The following is a 24,959-nucleotide window of genomic DNA, read 5'->3' as shown; positions in this document are numbered from 1 at the left end:
AACAGGAAAAACAAGGTCAACAATGTGCTGGGCTGATTCCTGTGTTTTCAGTCAGAGTCATTGCTGATGTAAGAGACTGTAATTGTAGTGTCAGGACCTCCCTGTACTTTTACAATAACAACGCACAGCCTCTTCTGACCCACACAAGTGCACGTTACATACACAAATATTCAAACACGTATATACAAATGAACTGTGAGCTCACCAGCTCGTGTCTGAAGAAAAATGATCATCATATTGTTTACATACGTTTGATGTTTCACTTAAATCTGAACCAGTTTTGTTGCTGGGAACATGGCAGGATTTTATTTGTTTGTCATAGGTTGGTCATAAAAGAGGTAAGTCAACAGGTTCAACAAAAGTGTGTTTTAAAGGTCAGGACAGGTCATTTTTGACCTACAACACAACAGGAGGGTTAATGACTGACAGTATTTCTGTGTAAGATTAGCCATAAACCCTCAGCACAGCCGTACACCAGAGATGAAATGACCTTTCCCCCACCAACTTTTCTTAGCATACTATGGCTCCACCCTCTTGGGATGACTGACAGGTGGGATGCTGGGAATACATGTAGTACACACAGCTTTAGTGTAATATTTGCTATATTAGTGTCAAATCATATTTTGAATTGCATTTCAAATAGAATTTGAACACCGTTATATTATAATCACATGAAAAATAAGTCGTTTTTATGATTTTTTTTCACATTATGAAACAGCCACTATACTGACACCTAGTGGTCAGAGTGTTTCACATAATATCCGGTAATAAATATTTTAAACCTGGTTGCCTCTATGTTGGGGGATCTGCTTTATGGAGCATAACAAGTATTTCTTTCATTAATAAACATGTATAGGCCTAAAACGTATTGTTTAAGTTTATTTCTGGATTTGTATACTTAGGTAAAACAATTTTGTTGCATCCTGCTAAATCTGTGTAAAGTCTCACCGACACATCTAACACCCAAATAAATGTAGGAATTTTTATTCATCAAGTATCACAACAATTACTGCTTTAACAGTCTCGTTCTGTCTATATTAAATAGCATAGCCTACATGTGACACACAAAACCTCATCATTTTCATTAACAATAACTTTGGAGCTTTGCACATCAAATAAGTGTTTTTATGCAAATGTAGCATATTCATATTGTCAGTGTGATACAAACTGCAATAAAAATGTTTTGAATGGGCTGTGGTTTTGACGAGACTAAATGGCCTGCTTGAAGATAAAATTTTTGCTTATTTAGAAGTGTCAGTACAATATAAAAAAATCACCAGACTGTCAACAAAAGTTCACCCTAGCCAGTGAAGTTAGATCAATGGTGTTAAAACAAATTAAGTCTTCTTGAAGAAGGACTGCAGCGTGGCGGCACCCTGCATGGTTCTGACCCTCTTTGCATGAGGTCCGACCTCAGTTTTAGACCTGCTCTTTCCACGTGAAGACTGGGGAGCTCCAGCACTGAGGGAGCCAGTGGCGGAGGACGATGAAGACGAGGAAGAGGAGAAGGAGTTCTGCAGGTCGAGGGCAAAGTGGTAGTCCATGTGTTCTGGCATCTCCCACACCAACACTTTCTGTCCACACCGTTCACATGTGTGATGGTCGTCTTCGGCATGGCCGGAATCAGAGTGCTCCTGATGACCTAATTGTGTGAAGAGCTCTGGACAGACGTGGTGAACTTCAGTAGACGAAGAGCATGTCGCACCTGTAGAGTCTGGCAGAACGTCTGAGTCTGCAGGACATTCATCCATCTGAGCTTCCTCTTCGTCACTTGGGCCTTTACGTGGAACCGGCTGTTTCTTCTCCAAAACCTTCTTTTGGAAAAATGATGAAATTCCAGTTCGAGGCGGTACGGCAGTTTTGTGAGCTGAAGGACCAGTAGACCGAGAAGACGTGCACTCAGATGCAGGCACCACACGACCACTGAACGACGGGAGGTTGAGATCCGACATCGCGTTTTCCTCTGCCTCCCTTTTTTTATCAGCAGCTTTCTGGAAAAGGACCTGGATGGCTCCTGGTTTCTTGCATGTCGATTCCGCCTGGGAAGGCATCTGAGCGGAGGACTGAGGAACCTGTGTGGACGCCACGTCACTGCTAAGGAAACTGACAATCCCTCCTGATGAGGCTTCACTGAACTTGCTGGCTGACAAATGAAGACAGGTAAGCGCAGGACTCCTGTGGAGACAAGTGCAGATCATTAAAACAGGTTGAATGGGTTAGTTGACCCTTGGCCAGGACACAGTTTTACAAAAAGACACTGCCACAAATCAAACTTCATTCTAAAACTTGGTGATCGGTGATTAAATACCACTTTCCCATTATCGTAAATTTTTTTTGGTGACATGAACGTTTATTTTAAAAGGTTAATAGCGATGACTTGAAAATCACTCACCATGACTCCTGATGGCTGCCTGCAATGTTAAGGCTTTTAATGAGGGCAAAGCTGTCGCTGGTGATCTTGGAGGTCTCGTAGCGTACTAAAGCACAGCAGCGGGAAAAACTGCTGGGTCGTTTATCTCCAGCCTGACGGACACCTACGGTTAGGAGCTTTGCCACTCGGCCATTCTACAGAGATAGGAACAAAGACTTCGGTGAGACAGGAGATAGTTGGGGAGATGGCGACTGGCTCTTACGGTGAAATGGTGTTGATCTCATGATGGTCTTTTACCATCTCTCGATCCTTATTCAACCTCTCCTCCAGCTCGAGGGCCAGTTGGTGGAGCCAGTGCTGAACCTAGACAGAGAGTGTGAGAACACGGAAGTAGAGAGAAAGCATATCATGAACAACAAAGTGTACCTGTGCGTGACACGACGACGTTACCTTGCTCTTCGTATCCAGTGCTGTCTTTCCGGAGAAGTTCTTGCTACAGCCGATGGATTTGGGAAGCTGTCTGGGTTTTACCGGCTCAAACTCGATCCCTCTGCACAAGTCGTACAGCCACTGTCTGAAGAAGGGCAGAAGAACTGGCTTTAAAAGCTCAATAGGGGAATTCAGAGTGTTGTATTCAAGAACAAGTACTCCTTTATCTATTTGAAAGTGAGTTAGTAAACCTTAATTCCCTATTTCTATGTCTTACCCAGTCTTTTCTCCAAAATGTTCCTCAAGCTGGGCCCGTGTGAAGTTGGTGAGTTCTCCCATGTTCTCCACCCCTAGAGTTTCTGTGATGGAGGCTCCCAGCTTCCCCCCCAGGTTGCGACTGAAAGAGAACCCCGAATTTCAACCCCATAAATGGCTGTATCACACTTTGTGACTACATTCAGCCACACGATCATGTATGGGACGCTTACATTTTACTGATGGGCAGGGTCCTGAAGAGTTCAGGTACTGATCCCAGGGGCAGAATTGTCTGGCGATTAGGTTTGTTTAGACCACATGCAAGTTTCGCCAATACCTGCAATAAAAGGTGTTTCCTTTAAAACAACGGGCATAAAGCAGTTGGCAGTGATGGGCATAAAGGCATGGTAGCGTCCTCCGAGTGTGCGCTTGCTTCCAGCAGGTGAAGCTGTCACCTTGTTATGAGAGATGCCAGCAGAGCAGCGGAAGCCCGTGTGCTTCTCCACCGCGGCCCTCATCTCCTCCACCAGGAGTGCTCCCACCGTCAAACAGAGCTCCGCAGAGCCCGTGCACCCAGTCTCGGGCCGGGGCAAAGAGTCCAACCATTGCTGCAGACCCCGGGACCTTCGTTCCTCTGTGTGGACGTATAGGTAAGGAAAGGACCGCTGAAATCTCAGCTCCATTCTTCACTTAAGGATTTGCCAATATTGTTACTGTATACAGAATAAAATTGTTTAGATATTATATACAGTCAATGACATAGTGAAAAACACCTTTATCCACGACCACGTCTTCAGTTTGAGCCGGCACTGTCGTGTTGAGATGTGGAAAGCCTTGGACATAGGTGGTTTTCAGAGAGTGGGGTTCAATCTGTGCTGCTGTTAGATCTTTTAGTTTCTTCTGTACACTGGCGGTAAGATCCATGTAAGCTTCATCAATACTGGCTCTCTCAACCACCGCAAAACGGGACATGACCTCAATCACCTCCACGCTGGCTTCCCTGTAACTGTCCACAAAGACACAGTCCAAACTTTGAGCAGGGTAATTAGACATAACAGAGAAGAATTCAAGCCTCATTAGGTGAAGGAACCTGGTGTTCTTACTTTGTGAGATCAGCCTTCCCGTGAGACTCCCTCACTCTCGCCACTTGTAGGTCTGGACATAATTTCTTCGCGTCGTCTGCCCACATGTTTCTTGTGACTCCGTGGTCCCTGGCCTCGTAACTAACGGCTATGATACTGACATAAAAACACCAAAATCAACACCACAGTCGTGGTGAAATCAACAAAAACTGTAAGAGGAACACGAATGTCACACGCATCATCTCACCCGCCTCCTTTCCACGTTTTGTACTGAGCAACAACGCAGGGCTTGTTCTTCAACTCGGGGTTCATTCGTTGTTCCACTTGCACGTAAAAGCAGTCCATGTCCACCAGCGCGACCACTCTCTCCTCCCCGAACACCATCGCTGCAGCTCGGCCACGAACCACAGGCCCAGCGCCTACGAGTGATGTCGAACTCGAAACGCGGGAATCGAACTGAATCGATTCATTTGAATCGCGGTGTTCCGAAACACTGATTCGAAGTCTGTATCGAAAGGGGAAAGTCACGTGACTGTTCCAAAAACGGGGTTCGTTACGTCACGCAGTTTCGAATCTTTTCGCGCGTTTTAGTCCGCACTTAAGTTCAAGCAGCTGATCTGAGATCAGAATGTTTACTAATTACGTGTGATCAGTTGTGATTACAACTGATTACTTGTAATGTTTAATAAATAAAGGAATACACAAGCATTTCCCTACCTCTTAATGTAAAATTAATAATGTCAGCTATATCGATCCGCTGACTAACAGTGTATCATAATGAAAAATACATCTTAATGACATCATTAAAACAACTCTGTTTTCATGACTAAAATTTATTTAGGAACACAATATGCTATAGAGGAATATTTCATGTCATTTTTTCATAAAAAAAAACACATTACTTCTGTTTCTGTTAAGAAGTTGTGGGTTTAGTCCCTAGTTGTCCACTAGATGTCCCTGTGGCGTGTGATGATTCGAACGTTTCACAAGATCGAATCATTTCCGGAATCAATTGGTTCATTTGATTCGATCTCCCAAAAGCCCCACATTTACCATCACTACCTACAACTACAGCTAACTACAGTTAACTGACTGGTGCCATTCAAAACCTAATGTAGCTAGCATACTAAGCAACGTTTCTAGATTTCACAAGAATGCCCAAATTTTAAGGGAGAAAAAAACGTACAGCGACATAGTACAATAAATTAATTAAACTATTTTTAATACGGCTAGCTAACCTGAGTCATTTTCTAAAAACACCGCGCTATGGTTATAAACTTCCGCTCGACTTCTTCTCCTGTGGGTTCGGACGTGTGTGGCGAGGGAACGTGCGCCATCTGCTGGTGGTTCAGCGTCGCGTTGGTTTCATCATTCTGTTCGTCTTGTGGATTTGTTTTAGTAATTAAGACCTCTATATCAGAGCAGGGCATTTCCTTTAGCCATATGACTGATTATTCAGTCGAGTTGAGCAAACATTTACTGGTCGGCGTTGCATCAATATGTTTGAGCAGGGGGCGATCTGAGGATTTTTCATCGTAGATTAATTCTGGTGTCACAGAGGAATCATCCAAAACTACATTTACGCTGTTGTAGTTACGCTGTTGTAATATTTACAACATTTACGAATAGACTTTAGATGATTTACGTAGCGGGTATAAGTACCCCTTCAGTACAACACCGAAACTAAAGACAAAAATTAACAATCAATTTAACAATGCATTGAAACAGTGCAATTTAACAGTGCATTGAAAATGCAGTTATTTAAACCCGCACACGCAGTTATTCAAAAGCAAGGCAGACTGCCACGTGCAGCGCCGCATTTGGATGTGTTTGAAGTCTTGGAGCTTGACTTCCCTACGTTTCTCCTACAAATGGGCCTTGAGCTTGTTTGGAGGTTCTAGCAGGGGAGTGCAGCTACTTCTATACCAACGATGCTCGTCTGCCGGGGAGCCTGTCCTCTTCCACCGAGCGCGGAGCTTCGGGAGGGACACACATGGAGCGGTGAGGGAGGAAGGGGACACCCGCCTAGCCAGCCAGATCAGCCGAATCAACCCTAGCGATCAATGGGGTGACAGATGTCGCAGCCAGATCGCCCTCACATCCGAGGTATAAAGCTAGTAACACAAGTATATATAGAATGGATTCGTCGATGTATTTTCATCTATGGTGTTAAATTTTGTGAGTAATGTACTACATATGCTACAAATACGTCCAATGGTTCACAAAAGGCAATATGTTACGCAAAACATGTTAAAGGTGTTAAATATTGTATAAATACTCGAAACTTAAACTTTCCCAAAATGCTTTGTGGCTATGCAAACATCTCGTAGTACTATTGGTCAGTGACCTACAGTAGTATGGGCGTGCCTGAAATTACGTGCATGTGCGTGTACGAAGCGGCTAGTTTGTTGTATTTAAAAATAAATCATTAATACAGCCCTGGGACATTCGGCAAACTCTGGCAATCGTTCATTTATGTGATTGTGCTTCACTTCCGCCCCAAATGATTATCATTTTCGTCAGTTGTAGCATTATATTCAAATGCTCAAGGAGATGTATTTTTTATCATTCTGAACGCAGAAAATGCATAATACATATTTTTGCATGGTCTGTCGTGATGTACTTTACACAATACGGTTAAATAAATTACGTTACATCACAGTTGTGTATAAAAACAATGCTGTTTTTTCATCGCGCAACTAGGTTATGGAAATCAAGATACAAGTCATTTCATATTCACTACGTAAAACCTGCAAAACATGTGACACGCGTTAAACGCTGTGAACTATGACTCTTGCGGGCGGGGTTGTTATCTGACCCAGTCGGTAGTTGGGATATCTTTTCAAAGGCTGCAGTATTGTTTAAGGTTAAAACATTTGTTCCTTTAAAATGTCAGAAAAGGTTGTACTATATTACTTCAATGGGCGAGGGAAAATGGAGTCAGTACGGTGGCTGTTGGCCGTGGCAGGCGTGCAGGTTTGTAATCATGCTTAACATATTTCAAATTAATGTCTGTCACCGATTAAGTTAATAAACTTGATGATTGCATTCACAGTTCGAAGAAGTCTATTTGACAACCAGTGAGCAATTCGACAAATTGGTTAATGGTAAGTCTTAGTAATCTATTTTTTAAATCGTTCTAAGTCAATTTGTTTATTATTTCTTGCGCATAAGATACAAGTATTATGGAGATAAATTATGGGGATCTGTTGCGAAACCTGAGGACGTGAAGGACCTGATTTGAGAACTTGTAAAACAAAATCTGTATATGTATTTTTAATTTGAGAACTTGTAAACTAAAAGTTGCACTTGTATTTTTGATGTGAGAACTTGTAGAATAAAAATCTGAGCGTGAATGTTAAAAAATCACTGGCGGGAAATGTGCACGAATTCAGCACAACTTCAAATCTGCTCACCTCGACTTTTACAACATATCTCTCCGTACCTGTTGCAAAACATTTGTGCACTTGTACGGGAAAGTGGGCGGGGCAGTGGGGGATGGGACAAGAATCGTGACTCAGCTTATTTTTCGCTGCTAAAATAAAAGAATTGTAGGCAGAAAAATTGCGGATAATTCCTTCTATTTCCGCGAAAAATAAGCCGAGTCACGATTCTTGTCCCATCCCCCACTGCCCCGTCCACTTCCCCGTACAAGTGCACAAATGTGATTTGCAACAGGTACACAGAGATATGTGTTGTATAAGTCGAGCCGGGCAGATTTGAAATTGTGCTGAATTCGTGTACATTTCCCGCCAGTAATTTTTTACCTTCACGCTCAGATTTTTATTCTACAAGTTGTTCTCACATCAAAACTACAAGTGCAACTTTTAGTTTACAAGTTCTCAAATTAAAACTACAAGTGCAACTTTTAGTTTACAAGTTCTCAAATTAAAAATACACATACAGATTTCTCTCAAGTTTTGCAACAGATTTATCTCCAAAGTATGACTCGGTGACCAGAAACGGACCGTTGAATTGACAGGGCCTTGTCTAACTTCTTCTGTGAACTCCAGATGGAGCGCTTTTGTTTCATCAAGTCCCACTGGTTGAAATGGATGGTATGAAGCTTGTACAGACAAAGGCCATCCTAAATTACATAGCAGGAAAATACAACCTCTATGGAAATGATCTTAAAGAGCGTGTCATGTGAGTATGAACACACAAAAAATAAGGACAAAATGTAAAAATTGGAAGAAAAAAAGTAACACATTTTGCTGATTTCATGAAGGGAATCCCATTTGTTCCATAAGCTGCATATAGTGCATTGTTGCTCTTTTCTCTTTTAAGGATTGATATGTATGCAGAAGGTGCTAGAGACATCATGGATATGATCATGGTGTTGCCCTTTACACCCCCTGAGAAAAAGCAAGGTCAGCTGGACAACATACAACTCAAAGTCAAAGAACGCAGCCTTCCAGCTTATGAAAAGGTTTGGGAATTCCCAAAAAAGGAGCCTTGCACATCGTGGCTAGCAGAAAATTAGGCAATTTCTTATATGCACCAGTAGTTGTGTCTTCAGTGGCTGTTTCAATGTGGTTTTTAGGCTCTCACGGAGTCCCAGTTCCTTGTGGGTAACCAGCTGAGCTGTGCAGATGTGCACCTTTTTGAGGCCAACCTGATGCTGGAGGAGTTATTCCCCACAATACTATCCACCTTCCCCCACATCCAGGTGAGCTTCATGCAGAATAATGTGAACTTTTCCACACAACGTGTACTGAAATTAAACATTTCTGAGATTTACAAAGGCAGTTATGAAAAAGATACAATATCAAATATCAAAGGATTGTTGAAGGTCTTTAATGAACATATTTAATGATATTGGTGAGGGATCTACAGTGTTATTCATAATTAAACAATCACATTTTTATTAGGGGCACCCAAAAATCTGCTAATTCATGTTTTTTTCCCCATTTACCCAATCATGTGGCAGTAGCGCAAGCGTAAAGTCATGCAGTCACTTCGAGCTTCAGTGTTCACATTGGGAAGGAAAACATTATCTCCGTGACTTTCGACCATGATATATTTGCTGATGCTAGATTGGCTGGTTTGAGTATTACTGAAACTGATGTTTTCCTGGAACTGAAACTGATGGTTTTAATTTGTTTAGACAGCAATATGAAAACCTATAAACACACTCAGTGAGCAGCAGTCTGCCCCCTCACCCGACAACAATGCACACGTTGTACTAATACAACCTTTATGAAAATCTCCTGTTTTCTTACAGGCATTCCAGAAGAGGATGAAAGCCATTCCTGCGATTGACAAGTTCCTGCAGCCTGGAAGTCAAAGGAAACCTCCACCCGATGATGTTTATCTCAGCACTGTGAAGACTGTACTGAGTTACCTGTTCAAGTAGAAAACCATTGACCAGACAGATCAATATAGGACATAGTTTGGCCTTATGGTGATGTATAGGTCCACTATTAATCATATAAATATTTCCAATTCAAATTTGTCCTTTTTAAATGAGCATATCTGGTCTAAAGCCTTAATGTGTTTGCAGTTAAAGTTCATAGGATCAAAATCAAAGATTCCTACAATTTCAACATAAAACGTGTCATAAAACACTGCATTTCATTCCCCTGTCTTGCTGTGAACACAAAACGTTCTAAATTCCATTAAATTACAGGCAAAATCACAGTTTATAAGCAGTTTAATTAATTTGTCAGTCATATACGAGGACTGATTATGCTTGGAACATTCTGATTACATCAGCACAAATTAATACAACCATATTATAAAGTTTTAAAAATGGTTCAGTAGTTGGATGGGCTGTAATTAATGTTTAATGCATGTCTTTAAGCTAATAACCTATCAAGAGACATGGATAGGGAATTAATGATATAATTAATGTGCCTATACAGTAACTGACAACCACTGCCTGTACATGTTTCTACCAATAAAAGTGAATACTGGATTGTATTTTATGATGTGCTTTCTAGTAGAGTTACCTTTCCTGGATTCATAACATGGACAAAATGAAAATGAAATAAACAATTATTTGGAATGTAATGTTTGTACAACATTAGTGTAAGTCTGACAAGATATTTCTTCAGAAAAAGTTGTCACCAAGTAACCATAATTTCATGCCATAATTTTCAGAGGACCAGCGTACGCACAACCATCAGGAGGCTGAAATCAGAACAGAGTGATCTTTACTACACAATAGAAAAAAGAATATAGGTTATAAGTCAGCAGAAAAAAAGTTTCTCTAAAAAAAAGGGGGGATAAATTGTGTTAAAAATCATGATAATGTATTGCTAAACCAGTCAATGATTTGTGATTAACTCCTTACACTTAAAACAATGTTCCTGCACCTCATGATAAAACATCTCAATTACTTGAGCTCCATTTTGTTAATTAAATTCATAATGTACACTTATGCAACAGTGAATACAATACATTCTCTCATTCTCACCTTAACCCAGTCATAAATCCTGCTGGCATTAATTTTCCAGATTTCTTAAATCTCATTCCCATGACAACTGCCAGGGCAGCAGCTGCACCTGGGGTGGGGTGGGGGGGGGGTGATTAGGTCGCTAAAACAATGTTCATAAACAAATAACTTTAAAACAATTTCTTCATACATCTGTAAGAACGCACAACTGACAAACATACATTTTAATACTTACCAAAAGAAATCCACATATCATTAGGGTCCATAGTTATCCTAAAGGCTCCATACGTGGATATGGTTCCAAAAAACAGTCCCGCAATTAATGACATCAAGCTTCCTATGACATTAAATAACATTTGAACATTAGGTTTTAGATTATTTACAGCACGATTAGTCCTAGACTGCAAATATGTCAGCTAAAATGAATTAGCTAGCTATATAGTTTCATACCTTTCTTCTTATATCCCATAAATCCTCCTAATATTATGGTCGCTGCATAAGCAAAGCCCAGCCAGTCAACAGCCATAGTGCCCTACAAACAGAAAACAACGTTTACATTTAAAATAAACACCGAGTACCACCACCATGTTAGAACCTGGAGGTACTGGGTGGCTACAGCACACCAGCCTAGCTGCCTAGCTAGTTAGGATAGTATTTGGACCAGGAAATAAGTAAATCGGAATTTTTGTCTTCAGTACCTGTATTGATACGAGAACAAAGTAAAATAAAATGGGAGTAGGTTAATTCGCACAATCGGAATGTTTTATCAACGACTGCGGTAGTAGTGCAAAGAGCAACACATCTGCGTTACGTCAAGAGGAAGTAAAAGTATGTCAGCAACGACGGGGTCCAATCACCCAAACAGCACTTTCGTCTTTCCCTGCTCTATGATAGGACAAGTAATATAGTCTAATATAATACTTGCATAAGCATCAATCATTGATTGAAGGACTATTGATTAAAATTGTACGGTGGAGTTTGACAGTCTGATAGGTATGTGCCATTATGGAGCAAAAATCCTCTGAGAGAGACAAGGTAAAAAGTTGTGTGCAGGGTGTGAACGATCCTCATAAATGTAAAATAAATTTGTACAGTTTGACTGTACATTTTACAAATCTGAATTAGATTTAAAGTTGCTGGTTTACAGTGTGTATAGTAATGGAGACAGAATATAGTCTTGGAGGACTCCGGTATTAAGAATTGAAGGTGTGCAAACCCCACAATTTTAATCACCTCATCCCTGTTTGATAAAAAAAAAAGATAGAATTCAGCAACTCATACACTCACCGGCCACTTTATTAGGTACACCTGTTCAACTGCTCATTAATTGCAAATGTAGAATTAGCCAATCACATGTCAGCAACTCAATGCATTTAGGTGGTTTAAGTGACAATGGTGATATAAGTGACTTTGAACGTGGCATGGTTGTTGGTGCCAGACGGGCTGGTCCAAGTATTTCAGAAACTGCTGATCTGCTGGGATGTTCACGCACAAACATCTCTAGGGTTTCAGAGCATGGTCTGAAAAAGAGAAGATATCCAGCGGCAGTTCTGTGGGTGCAAATGCCTTGTTGATGGCAGAGAGCAGAAAAACATTACCTGGTCTGATGAGTCTCGATTTCTTCTGTAACATTCAGATGGTAGGGTCAGAATTTGGGGTCAACAACATGAAAGCATGGATCCATCCTATGTTGTATCAACAATGGTGTGTGGGATATTTTCGTGGCACACTTTGGGCCCATTAGTACCAACTGAGCATCATGTCAACACCACAGCCTACCTGAGTATTGTTACTGACCATGTCCATCCCTTTATGACCACACTCTCTACCCATCTTCTGATGGCTACTTTCAGCAGGATAATGCGCCATGTTAGAAGGCTTGAATCATGTCAGACTGGTTTCTTGAACATGACAATGAGTTCACGGTACTCTAATGGCCTCCACAGTCACCAGATCTCAATCCAATAGAGCACCTTTGGGATGTGGTGGAACGGGAGATTCACATCATGGATGTGCAGCTGACAAATCTGCAGCAACTGTGTGATGATATCATGTCAATATGGACCAGACTCTCTGAGGAATGTTTCCAGTACCTTGTTGATTCTATGCTACAAAAGATTAAGGCAGTTCTGAAGGCAAAAGTGGGTCCAACTCACTACTAGCAAGGTGTACCTAATAAAGTGGCCAGTGAGTGTAAACTCCTGAATTCCAAGCATTTGGTGCTTGTCAGAAACCTGAAAAGAGTATTGTATTAAATGCTGAGCTGGAAACTAAAAACAAAATTTGACATGAGTGTTTCAAAAACCTTCATAGTAATAGAATGTAATTATTTAAACTTTTTATTTAAACTTAATTTTAAGTTACACTAGATTTACAATAAAGGTCTAGGCCTCTGGTACCTGTCGATTTAAAACAAAATTTCAAGCTAAATGTAGTGTAGTGTATGTGCATCCAGCAAATGTTTTGATTGCTGTATGGGGGGGAAAAACCCAAATGTTAGCCAATATGTGCTGAATTGCACGTTAACTTGGAACATGTACAAACAGGCATATTTACTCCACCTTGAAAGTGGTAGTAACTAATCCAAGATGGGGTTTTTTTCCTTCTGTCCTGATGGAGGGTGTGTGCAAATTGCAAGTAATGCAGTGAAATCAAATTAATCAAAAATATAAATCAAAAAAACTTGAAAAAATCATTACCAGTAACAAAATTGCTAGAAGTAAGTTGGTAAAAAAAAAAAAAAAAAACTTTGGATTAACTTGTCATGGAAAAACATTAAATTCTCCAGATGTAACATTTACTCTGGCAGTCTAAATCCTTACTATACACACATTACTATGCAGGAATTAAATGAAAAAAGAAAATACTAGAAATATAGTAAACATTTTTATTATTAAAAGCAATAGACAAAAACAGCATACACTCATGACATGGCCTTCAGCTGGCAGATAATCTGATATGTTAAAGAACTGACACTAATATGGCTATTTCTGCAATATTGTTGCAACAGAGAAACTCGCTGCAAGAAACTCAGTGGTGGTCTCTGTTACATACTGTGTCACAGTTCACAGCTGACATGAAAGGGAGAGAGATTAACTGAGAGGGACAGTTTTTAGTATTGTACAGGCCTCCTTCTTGAACACAAATGACTTACTGCAGTTCTTGCAAATACACAGCAAGACTTTGAGACAAACACCTTCTCAATTTAATAAACACTGATCGTGAAGCATGTGCCCTGCAAAAATAAATGAAGCTATTTTCAATGTAACATTGACAACTTTAAAAACCCAGAAAGAAGCACATTTTAGTTTTGGCAAAACACGCTACCCTAAACATCAAGAATGGTATTTTCTATTGCGCATAGATGAATCACTTTTTTGTTACCTTATTCTCACTCATTGCCTTATTTACTTCTTACAGCTCAAAAGCTTTCTGTAGTCATTATCAACACGGGCCTTACAGATACTAAAGTATAAAGGAAACAGATCTATGACAACATTTTAAGGTAAACTCTTCAATAAAAAACCAACAGATATTAGCACTGCTTTACCAAAGCATTATTGCAAAATATGTAAAATTTGTATTTCCCAACGTATTTTTGTTTTAGATCATATCACTCGCTGTCATGTTCCAACAACTGAAATTATGCTATTAAACAATCCGAGTACCATCAAACAAATGTGAAGAATCAGTGCACCAATAAACACATCAAGGTAGTTATCCGTGTATAAACAGATGGAATTTGAAGTAGGCACTTTTTGATTACCTAGACCTGAAATGTCATTTCCAACAACACCCACACACAGCTGGGATAGACAAAAGGGTAAAACAAAGACATCCACATGAAATACAAGGAGCAGCGCTTACCAAACATGAGCCACAGTGCTAATCTCAATTATGTGCCATGTAAAGTTATTTTAATGTGAGGCTAAAATAATCAGAAACAATAGATCAACACATTTAATATTCATGATTTCCATAATCCAAACATATGTTCAGAAAATAACTCAAAAATTCTCAACTTTATACTAAATGAGAGCCCTTTTAAAGACTTTATTAGCTGCTACAATATGCATGCCAATCCAAAATAATTTATTTGGAAATCATCCGTTTTCAGCATCTTATTTCCAAAAAGAAAAGATGAAGGGAACATTTTGCCACACACCGGAGGGAAAGAAAGATCCACTTTGCATTCATACTGAACATACACAACTACTCACCATACATATTCCATAATCTGTGGATATGCATACATAAGGAGGTAGAGTTCATTTTTTAATCATATAGAGGACTATGTTTCATTTAACCTATATTTTGTGACATATTTTAATCACTGAAGATCAGTTTAACAAACATCAATCTTGAATGGTTATGTCAAACACTGTGGAAAAAACTCAGTTAAGTACAAACAGCCTGGCTGTGGTAAACACATCTGAATCCAAATGAGGGCTTTCAGGTTTTTCAAAGCGGATATGCATAAAAATTTAAATTCAAGCATTCTATTGTATATTCAGTGCAATGAAAGGATCAAAAGGCCATCTCACTAGAATGACACTGACTTAGAAACACTTTCACTGGGATAAATATATACTGGGAAATTTTCATACAATACATTTCTTAATGTAAACCGCATCAGGGCCAAAGTTAGACAGAAATACTCCACGCCACTGCTAGCTGAGAGAAGTCATATTTTTGGAACTTACCCCTCTTCTTGTGTGAAGAGAGACTACATAAAATCTATTTTCCATCAGAATTTCTTCACATACAATTGCACACAATGTACACGACATGGAGATGACAATCTAGAAAGATACACATATTAGAAAAAGGAAACTATGCATCCATTTAATGAAGAAACCCAAATGTTTGGAGCTTCTAATAATTTCTGAAAAATGCTAAGATTTGGGTGTTGGGCGTCAAACTCTTAGCAGCTTCCCAACTGACTGATCTCCTTGAAATATACATGTTAAAACATGTCCAGAGACGCCCAGTAGAGGGCGCTGGTGTGAAGTTCAGGGCTACATTCTACCAGTTCTGTGAGGCTGACTGGTCTGTCCTTTTACATTAAAGGCACACAAATTGATCAAATAGCATTAAGCAGAGCTTCTCTTTATATGGATTTATCATTTGCATTTTCACGTTTGGGCCTTTTAAAATAGATATATGCAAATATATACTGTGACATTGGTCAAAATATTCAAAATGATATTATGCATTAAACATTCTGAATAACAAAAATACTTGTTGAGTTTGTGAACAAAAGTCCATAATTGAATAACTACAGAGGTAACTGGAATAGCGTGGTAAAGGCATATTACAGTGAAATACGTGTTGCACTCTACTTACCTAATAAAAATGTTTGTCATGTTTAACTGACATATATTGCTCTGAAGTAATCATGTATAAACTAAACACACCTGCATCCTGCAAGTTTGGCAATATGCTGTTTATCAGTTGTGCAAAAAGGTCAAATAAGCCCCACAAATACCAACAATAAACACCACAGTGGAAAATCCGACTACAAAATGGCAAAAACAAAAGCTGGAGTTTCATCATGCCCAACCAGATATACGTCAACACCCTTTTGAATATTTTGCATTCTCCTCCAACTGTCCAAATCCTCTTTCATTTTTTTTTCAACTTTAGAGGGTAATAAAAGGTAAAAAGACCCACACACTGCACATCACATTAAAGAGTGTAAAGCCAAACCAAAATGAAGAGACAAGTCACACAAGAACAGAAGTGTGATTCTCCTTCACACAAATGCTTTAAAGGTTAAAGGTACAGACGTATTATGAGCCAGTTATTTGGCAAAATTCTTAAAAATTCCCCAAATTGTGTAGCACAGTTGACTGAAAGCATAAGCAACTAACCGGTAAACTAAAAGTCTCTCCACACTGGTGTGAGTTGGCAGGATGGTGGTGACTTCCTTTATCTTATGCACTTATATGGACCCACATCCAGCCCAACAGAGTGCCATACAACCAGGTTTTGACGTAGAGTTTTCTTCCTGGCTCGGTTAGCAACATTGGCAAAGTGAGGCCACTTAATAGCAGCAGAGAAGGTAGCGTCTTTGTAAGACTGAGTGGTGACCTTCGACCTTCTCCTGGGAACCTGCCGTTTTTGCCAGGCTCATCGGACTCATAGAACGAAGTCAGCAGCCTACAGAAAAGGGTTAAAGGCTTTTTAAGGGACTTTTATTTTAGAAGGGCACTGCTACTAGAATTAAATAAATGACACACACTTCTCAGCATCTACGCTATTGCTAAAGTTGTGTTTTGGAGTGACGGTGCAGAATTCAGACTGAAGCAGTGAGGGTCTGCACACCAGGACCACGAATACTCACTTATCCTTGATCTCAAATCTATCGTGAAGCCACCTGCGGAAAAAGGCAGGCTCTGAGGGAACCTCACGCAGGTCCACACGTTCAAAGTAGATGTGCACTCTGGGACACTCCTTACACAGGAACTCTGCCATGAGAAAGTTAGAGAAAATCAGAAATACATGCATTAAGCAACCAGAAACCTACGTCTGGAGGAAGGGTGCTAGAAACTATGGCAATAATTATGTTTGAAAAGATAACATGGCAAAAGGGCAAACTGGGAAGATGGCATAATGCTTTGCATTCTTCTGCTCCCTGGTGTCCAAACATCTAACTGTGGCTGTGCAATATATAATAAAGGACTGGATAAATCCAATAGGGTACTACCATGTAATATTAAATGTAATTACTAATTAAACCCAATTCTAAAAAACAAAAACAACAAAAATCAAATAAACAAACTCAAACCAAAACCACATTACATCACAGCTGGTATAGGTTATTAGCTACATAAATGACTCGTCAAAGCAAGAGCTAGGTGCTACATACCAAACTAATTATTAATTAAAAAATGAAAAGGACTTTAGAAAAGGCATTTAGATTAAAAAAGGACTGGGTTAAAAACACAACTGTCATTGCGTTTAGAAATGCGCTTTTATAATCATTACTTTGCATAGGTTATGGCTTTGGTTTGCAATGTTAAGCAATTGTTTAATATATGAAACATAATTCAGAGGAACATTTCACAGCTATGATTTGAATGTGTAGTTGCATTCACAAAAATAAAAGAATGGTGAAGACTGGTGTGTTATTACAGAACTGATTTAGTCACAAATACACACTTATGGCCTGTTTTTAATCAGGCACTTAACATTATTCTATCATATTGTGACAAAGGTGTAATCTAATCAGATAATACACTTATAAACACAATTTCTTTAGCAGAAAAGATCTGAAAAGCAACATGAAGATCATTTCAAAAAGGCAAAAAATATAAAATTTTGTGAATGGTACTGGCCCAAAATTACAAATGCATGGTGAAAATTCATGGATGATTTCAACACTTATTATTATTATTATTATTATTATTATTATTATTATTATTATTATTATTATTATTAATACACTTCAGATTTACACAGATGTTGCAGACAAGTCAAGGGATCTGACTCACACTTATGCAATGAGTCAAGCAATACAATAACATGTGAAGGAAGTAGTCATAACATCAATACAACTACTCAGATGCTATTGGTGTTTATTCCTTTGAAAAACAGGATGTTTTCACATTGTTTTTCGCATGACAAGTGGTGGCTTTAATGTTTTTGGGAACACCACAGCCCTGGACATCAGCACGTCATAACACTCTCTGTTTACAGGAAGTGACAGGAAACCCACATTTATGTATTCTAGTAACTCCGCTCCAATCAGAACTGACAAACAGCAATGCACTTCCGTCGGGCAACCTGATCTTTTGATATATATATTTTTAAGATGAAGAAACAAAAAAAATCTAAATAGAGAAGAAAAACTGGAGGATAACCTACATGTTAAACTGTGTAATGTATAATAATAATACGGCTCCAAAAGAGCAGCATTAGCAGGTGTGTTTCCTGACGAGCAATGGTGTGGTGAATGTTCTGTGATGGTGTGACGTCTCGTCTCTACCTGGCATTGATGGGGCTGGGCGTCTTTGGCCATCGGCGGTCAGTGACCCCTCATAAGCTACGGTGATGTCATACACTGCATCCAGATGGTCTTTCATGCTCTCTATGGCTACATGTGATGCTTTCATTCTTGGTGTCAGAATGTTTTTTAGAACAGGAAGGCCTACGATGAACCAGACAGATGAAATAAATATGTAACTACATCCACCAGGCACATAGCAAAATCTCACCAATAAGGTTGTCATACAAAATGAAAGGATAGCAAGACACACACAGACATATATAAAATGGGAAACATCTAAAAGAAACATTATTTCCAGTAGGGCGCAAAGTCCAAGTCCACCACCCAAAGGAATAAGGTGTTTGTGTGGTTTTTCAGCACACGGCAGAATAATGTGGCCTTGAATTGTTCCACTAAGCTCATCTGACAACTGGAGACTGTTTCCTTCAACAGAAGTTCTATAAAGTTAAAGAACCAACAGTGTTAACACATAGATCTGTGTTTCTCAATTCAGTCCATGGGCTGTACAGTTTGGCTTGATCCCAGGGGAGTCGAAGTCTGGACCTGGAATGCCTGAATCCTGTGAAGTTTGTCAACTGCTTTGCTCAGACACATTTAAAATACCCACCAACGTGAGTGGAACCCAAGTTGAATCAGGCTTGTGTAACTACGCTTTGGCCAAGGTTTGATTCCACAGTGATACATTAACTAATATTACATAATATTATTTAATATAGCATTGTGGTGTCACCATCAGACTTTGCTAGAGCCTAGTTCTAAAAGATCGGACTTTGACACTCCTGGTTTATCTTGCTTGCTAATGCACCCAACCCGAGCCATGAACAGCATGGTACCTGCTAGAGGCGTACCAACAACGAGCCATCAGGTAGGTCCTGAGGACTGTGTTGACAAACACTGTAATAAAGGGCCACACTGAGCCTCTACTGGGCTACTTCATGGCATAACAACAATAAAATAAAGAAGCGCACGTTTTAACAGGATATTATAATTATATTCATACATATTTCTCAACAGCTCAAAGCATTTGTCAACTGAATAAAATTTGATAATTTCTGACAAATCAAGACTCAGATTTGTGGTCCCTACCGCATCTTAAACTGCTTGATGTGATTAATGGTACAGAATACTAGTAATACATGTTTGTACATTATCTCAATTTCTGCTTTAGAAAACTGCACAATTTGTTAGACCATTTCATTTTAAGGTAATTGTTCATTGATGCAATCACAGCTGGAAATCGCCCAAACACCACAGGATTTTAAGCCAAGGACATTTCTATTTGGCTGTCATATCCTGTTGTGACAGACACACCATAATTCACTCAACCCTACAATTACAGAACCCAACTGTGGCTCTGTTCAAATCAAGATTACAAAGCTTTTTAAAAATCTAATTAAATCTGTGAAACGTCCAAGCAGGATTTCTTCCCAAATTTCTTTAATCTAACCATTGCCCTGCAATATGCATCATCTATACCAGATCTCCAGCACTGCCGACATTGATGGGTGAAACTGGATGAAAAGGCTGTGAAAATATTTTGATCAAGACTCAGAGAAATTATTACCTTCTTTAGCAGCAAAAGCTTGACTGCTACTTATCACCTCCTTTATTTCAGGATTGTAACGGGTTCCCTCTGGGAAAATCACAAGATACATCTGGAGAGAGAAAAGTAGAATCCAGCATAAAGTATTTACTAAAGTAAGAGTATTTATGTGTCTGCTGCAATCGTGGGATGTCGTGATTTTAGGTAGGCGTAAATCAGAGCCTTCAAGGAATCAAAGGCATAACTTGCAAATGTCAAATATCCCAGCCACAGAAAAATTGCGCGGATTAAAAAGACGGAGGTGAAAGGCTTTGCTCCAGCAGAAGCAGTGAAAGAAAGGTCTTACGGGCCAGCTGGAAGGCTTAGAGAGTGTCATGGGAAAAAGTCATTTGGCAATAAATCTCCTTTCTTATATAGACAGTTCGATGTTCATAGGAAGCGTTTTAACCATTTTAAAAAGGGCTCTGCCTTTTTACCAGAAACCTAAAATGTCAAATGCCAACATGTGCCAACATGAATCATTTGGTGTAAGCTTACAGAGCTCAAGATGTTTTTTTTATTCAAGATAAACAAATTCTTGAACATAAGAATAGTGTGCTTACTCTAATGTGCTTACTCTACTCTAGGGAATACTGTGCAATGTACATACAGGTGCTCCTAAATCGGTCTGGGACCGGAGTTTTCTCCTCATGGCCTTTTCTTCAAATTTGGAGCTCCGCTTGACATATACACCACCATGCTTTAAATTGAGAGAGAGAGAGAAAAACACGTTCCATACAAAACAGACCATTATATTAATAATATTAACATTAAACACACTTTTCAGAAATGTATAAATACCATAAAGCATACTACCTGAGAGAAATACCAGCCATACAATGGAAGCCATTTCAGACCATCTTTTAATACATATCGCACGTGTCCGAGTGCATTTTGACGAATGGCTAGCATGTCAGCAATGATCCAATCCGCTATGTCAAGAAATACAAGCAGTTAAAGCAAACACTATCTTTCTCAACCATCCATACGATCCCTTAGCTGACAGAGTCCAACAACACCAGCACGCATGTTCAAGGGACCCTCCAAAAATGCATGTGAAATTATTTTAAATGATGGTAAAATAAGTGAAGGACTGTGTGTGTGTTCCTGATGAGTTCTACCAACATGGGTGACGGGAGCGAGACATACCTGTGGACTGGTGGTTGGACAGGTAGACCACATTCTCTTTGTTCTTTGGTATGTCCCCATAAATGACAATCTAAACAAAGAATGAAGAACACTTCAGAATCAACATGAATGAATGAGTGAATGAAGAACACTTCAGAATCAACAGGAATGAATGAAGAACACTTCAGAATCAACAGGAATGAATGAGTGAATGAAGAACACTTCAGAATCAACACGAATGAATGAGTGAATGAAGAACACTTCAGAATCAACATGAATGAATGAGTGAATGAAGAACACTTCAGAATCAACACGAATGAATGAGTGAATGAAGAACACTTCAGAATCAACACGAATGAATGAGTGAATGAAGAACACTTCAGAATCAACATGAATGAATGAGTGAATGAAGAACACTTCAGAATCAACATGAATGCCCTTTGAAAGAAAACTAATAAAGGAAATTAGAATGCATTTTGTTTTCCTTAATATTCATTAATTTATTAATAAATTGTTCTCAAAAATCAAATGGTTTACCCAACAACCACCTGCTCACTGTAAGAATAAAGTAATGCATTACATTACAAAAAGCTCAATCCATGTCAGTACACTCCATGGTGTGCCAGTAAGCATTGCTTTTTGAGGTGCAATGACTGTAGAGCACATATGTCAAAGATAAGGCCGGCCCGCGAATTGATTATCTATGGCCCACTGGATGATATTTAATTACTATTAGAACCGGCCCGCAGGCCACAGCCGCCCGCTGGTGTTTTGCACGCACAAACACAACATTCCCCACAATGCAACGGTAGCCCGCGAAGTCACTGCAGCGCACACAAGCGGCAAAGGTCCGCTCGGTGAAAATGACGTAATCGCAGTGGCTCCGCCCGTGCGCGAGGGCGTCGCGCGCTGTCTATTCGCGAGGTCGTGCACCTCTCGAATTTTGTAACGTTGTGCGCACCAGCACGTTAAACTTAATTAAGTTAAATATCTATACATATATTCGAAATGATTCGACATAATTCGCTTTTATTCACATTATTTATTGGTTGTTTATTTTCAAAACGCCCAATCTTAACGTCTTCACGTTCTCTCATGTTTCGTCCTGGAATTACAAGATGCTCGTATTTGTTAACTGTTCAATCAGACAGATATTTGTTGTGAAACGAAGTAGTTACAATTTCAAGCATTTTCAAGTACTTTAGCCTAAATTCCAGCACTTTTCAAACCTTTATTACTTTATTCATTTAATGTACAGGACATGTTTTCTTTGAAGGAAGTTTGTTTTTATCTGTTTGCTTGTTGAAAAATGTTTTCACTTGAAATTACTGACAGATCCATAAGAAAGTATTGCTTTATTCATTTAAGCATTAAATAATAAACACTGTGTTAGGTCTTGGTTCAATAGGCTATGTGCAATCATTTCAATGTTTTAATAAACATTGAACCAGTCCGGCCCTCGGCTTGTAGCAAATTTGGTTTTTTGGCCCTCGGTGCATTTGACTTTGACATCCCTGCTGTAGAGACTTCAATAAAGTTTTATTTTGAGACCATCACACACGAACATCTGTTTATGTCATTGACTACGAATAATGCAATCATGCACCATACGTCTCAGGAACAGGGATTATTCCTAGAATTTATGGGCCTCCATCAGGGTTTTATCACTGCAGAAAAACATTTTCCAATCCTGGGCCGGGTATGCACTTCAAATCATATCTTCACCTCAGTCCTTATCGAAAAACTTTTCAACCATGCAGTACAATGACAGGACACACCTTTCTACATGTGTACGTGTGTTACATACTCAATGAACTTGCTCTGCTGGTCATTCAGGATCATCAAGACCACAGATAGGCAATAATATCTTGCAACACAGACTCTCAATTTAGCTGGTTTTGAGTATATAAAAGGTAGAATACATGTACAATGCATAGAACTATTCACTGTGAGCAGTTTGCCTGTTTTAACCCTGCCTTGAAGGAACGGACATGCAGTTTCAAATGTTTGTAAAATGGTCTTGTAAGAATGTCCCAGACATCGACATCAACACCACAGGCATGAAACATGTAACTTCATATAAATTTAGGCTAAACCTAATCTAGCCTAACACTTAGAATAAGGTGGCTGTCTCCAAACGCCAGGGCCTACTATTCCAGTGAAAGCTGTTTTACGTTTAGTTCTGAAAAATTGTGCAAAAGAGAAAGAATTATCATGAACTGATTTCAGTAGAACAACTGTTCAAATTGAACAGTCTCGCAGAAAAAAGTGCACATGAGTTTGAAGCATCACTGTTTGTTAGAGTTGAGGATAAAGTCAGTACACTCACCTCCACACCAGTGTAATGTTCAAAGAAGAAGAGGACCATGCTCTGGTAGATTGTGTATATTTGGTCGTCCACTTTGTGGTACAGCCTGGCTGGCAGGGCGGTGGACAGTAAACGCCAGGCAGCCCAGGACAGCAGGTAGGCCGGGGCAGTGCCGATCATCACGGCGGCTGGGAACCAGTACCGCACGGAGTAGGAGTGCACGACCAGGGAGAGCAGCATGGTGGAGGGCACACACGGTCCAGCTCAGGCCGCACTAGAGACGGGCGGGTTCACCAGCAGGCTCCCAAACCACGTTTGAGACTATGACTGACGACCATGAAGTAACGACCTATCTTCCCAGCTAACGTGAGGGGCTCGGGGAGGACGGGGCGGGTCTACAACTACCCCAGAGTACCACAGTACTACAGTACCAGAGTACTACAGTGCCACAGTACTAGAGTACTACAGTGCCACAGTACTAGAGTACTACAGTACCACAGTACTACAGTACCAGAGCTGACAGGAGCTGAGCTAGCTAGACTCGTCCAGTGTTCCCTGACAGAGCACACTTCCTGTATTACTTTCCCTAGCCTACATGCGCTTTGGAAGACTTAAAAGTCTACAAAACAAACGTGATTTGTTGTTATAAACGCCCTCAGTGCCACAATAACAACATTATCAACTTTACTACTTCACTACTTTACTACTTTACTCCACACAATCTTCAAACACGCCCCGCAGCCTGCAGTCAGAAGTGAGGCTACATGCTAACTCAGGAGAGACCGAGTTTACCTGCGTCTTTAAACGGGATCACGGCCGATTAAAGCCCACGCGTGGGACTGATCTGGGCCTTCACCTTCACCACTAATACGCTGCACAAGTTAGTCCCAGAACCAGCTAGTCGTGCACTCTCCCTTCACCAAAGTCACGCCACACTCGCCTCACGGACCCCATGTTGCAAGAAGTGACATCAGCGACGTGCCAGCATCGCGCTCTCTGATTGGCTGAACACGAGCTCCTAGTGTAGTGGTTGCTAAGGCCAAGGACACGCCTCCCTCCCCCCATTCTACTAGGAGCACGTGGAAGGCTTCCAGGACGCGCGCGCGCGCAGGACCAAGGTGCCATTTCAGGAAAGGTGTTCTGTTGCAAGCCATCAGGTTTTCATCTGACCAACACTGAACTGAAGTGTTAAGGCTTCAGGATCTCTGTACTATTGGTACTACAAGGACAGGCGTTTTAGCCTAAATAAGAATATAGGCCTATGTATTAAATATTGACATGAGCAGGATTTTATTTTTGGGGGATGACCTTTGCTAAGAAGTCATGCACCAGGATAAATTTATGATTAACCAAAGTCAAACCATGATAAATGTCTGATTAACCAAAGTCAAACCAT

The 24,959-nt window shown here is 40.0% G+C and overlaps 4 protein-coding genes across 5 annotated transcripts; 1 reads left to right on the top strand and 3 right to left on the bottom strand.

The window, feature by feature from the left end:
• Nucleotides 1-866: 866 nt before the first annotated feature.
• On the bottom strand, nt 867-4,646 carry polh (polymerase (DNA directed), eta). 2 transcript variants are annotated; one of them, XM_076975220.1, is made up of 10 exons: nt 4,385-4,646; nt 4,159-4,293; nt 3,829-4,085; nt 3,511-3,689; nt 3,289-3,392; nt 3,078-3,197; nt 2,822-2,945; nt 2,669-2,734; nt 2,393-2,565; nt 867-2,175 (listed from the first exon to the last, which is right to left on the bottom strand). In XM_076975220.1, exons 1-10 carry the CDS (start codon nt 4,519-4,521, stop codon nt 1,338-1,340), a joined length of 2,133 nt encoding a protein of 710 aa, XP_076831335.1. In that variant the 5' UTR covers nt 4,522-4,646; the 3' UTR covers nt 867-1,337. The 2 variants fall into 2 exon arrangements, with proteins under 2 accessions (XP_076831335.1, XP_076831336.1); XM_076975221.1 differs by having other exon boundaries at nt 3,829-4,061; nt 4,385-4,644.
• Nucleotides 4,647-6,922: 2,276 nt separating this feature from the next.
• LOC143476454 (glutathione S-transferase A4-like) lies at nt 6,923-10,059 on the top strand. The gene is made up of 6 exons (XM_076974679.1): nt 6,923-7,113; nt 7,193-7,244; nt 8,151-8,283; nt 8,425-8,566; nt 8,681-8,806; nt 9,362-10,059. Exons 1-6 carry the CDS (start codon nt 7,027-7,029, stop codon nt 9,491-9,493), a joined length of 672 nt encoding a protein of 223 aa, XP_076830794.1. The 5' UTR covers nt 6,923-7,026; the 3' UTR covers nt 9,494-10,059.
• Nucleotides 9,773-11,390, bottom strand: tmem14a (transmembrane protein 14A). The gene is made up of 5 exons (XM_076974680.1): nt 11,233-11,390; nt 10,985-11,066; nt 10,770-10,871; nt 10,556-10,643; nt 9,773-10,269 (listed from the first exon to the last, which is right to left on the bottom strand). Exons 2-5 carry the CDS (start codon nt 11,058-11,060, stop codon nt 10,236-10,238), a joined length of 300 nt encoding a protein of 99 aa, XP_076830795.1. The 5' UTR covers nt 11,061-11,066; nt 11,233-11,390; the 3' UTR covers nt 9,773-10,235.
• A 2,017-nt stretch (nt 11,391-13,407) lies between these two features.
• Nucleotides 13,408-24,549, bottom strand: agpat5 (1-acylglycerol-3-phosphate O-acyltransferase 5 (lysophosphatidic acid acyltransferase, epsilon)). Its single transcript, XM_076974402.1, has 8 exons — nt 23,585-24,549; nt 21,277-21,346; nt 20,944-21,059; nt 20,738-20,827; nt 20,110-20,200; nt 18,525-18,686; nt 16,881-17,004; nt 13,408-16,696 (listed from the first exon to the last, which is right to left on the bottom strand). Exons 1-8 carry the CDS (start codon nt 23,801-23,803, stop codon nt 16,471-16,473), a joined length of 1,098 nt encoding a protein of 365 aa, XP_076830517.1. The 5' UTR covers nt 23,804-24,549; the 3' UTR covers nt 13,408-16,470.
• Between the last annotated feature and the right edge of the window lie 410 nt (nt 24,550-24,959).

Source organism: Brachyhypopomus gauderio, chromosome 15 (genome assembly GCF_052324685.1).
Source record: "Brachyhypopomus gauderio isolate BG-103 chromosome 15, BGAUD_0.2, whole genome shotgun sequence".
NCBI lineage: Eukaryota > Metazoa > Chordata > Actinopteri > Gymnotiformes > Hypopomidae > Brachyhypopomus > Brachyhypopomus gauderio.
This window is presented reverse-complemented; position numbering and strand designations above follow the sequence as displayed.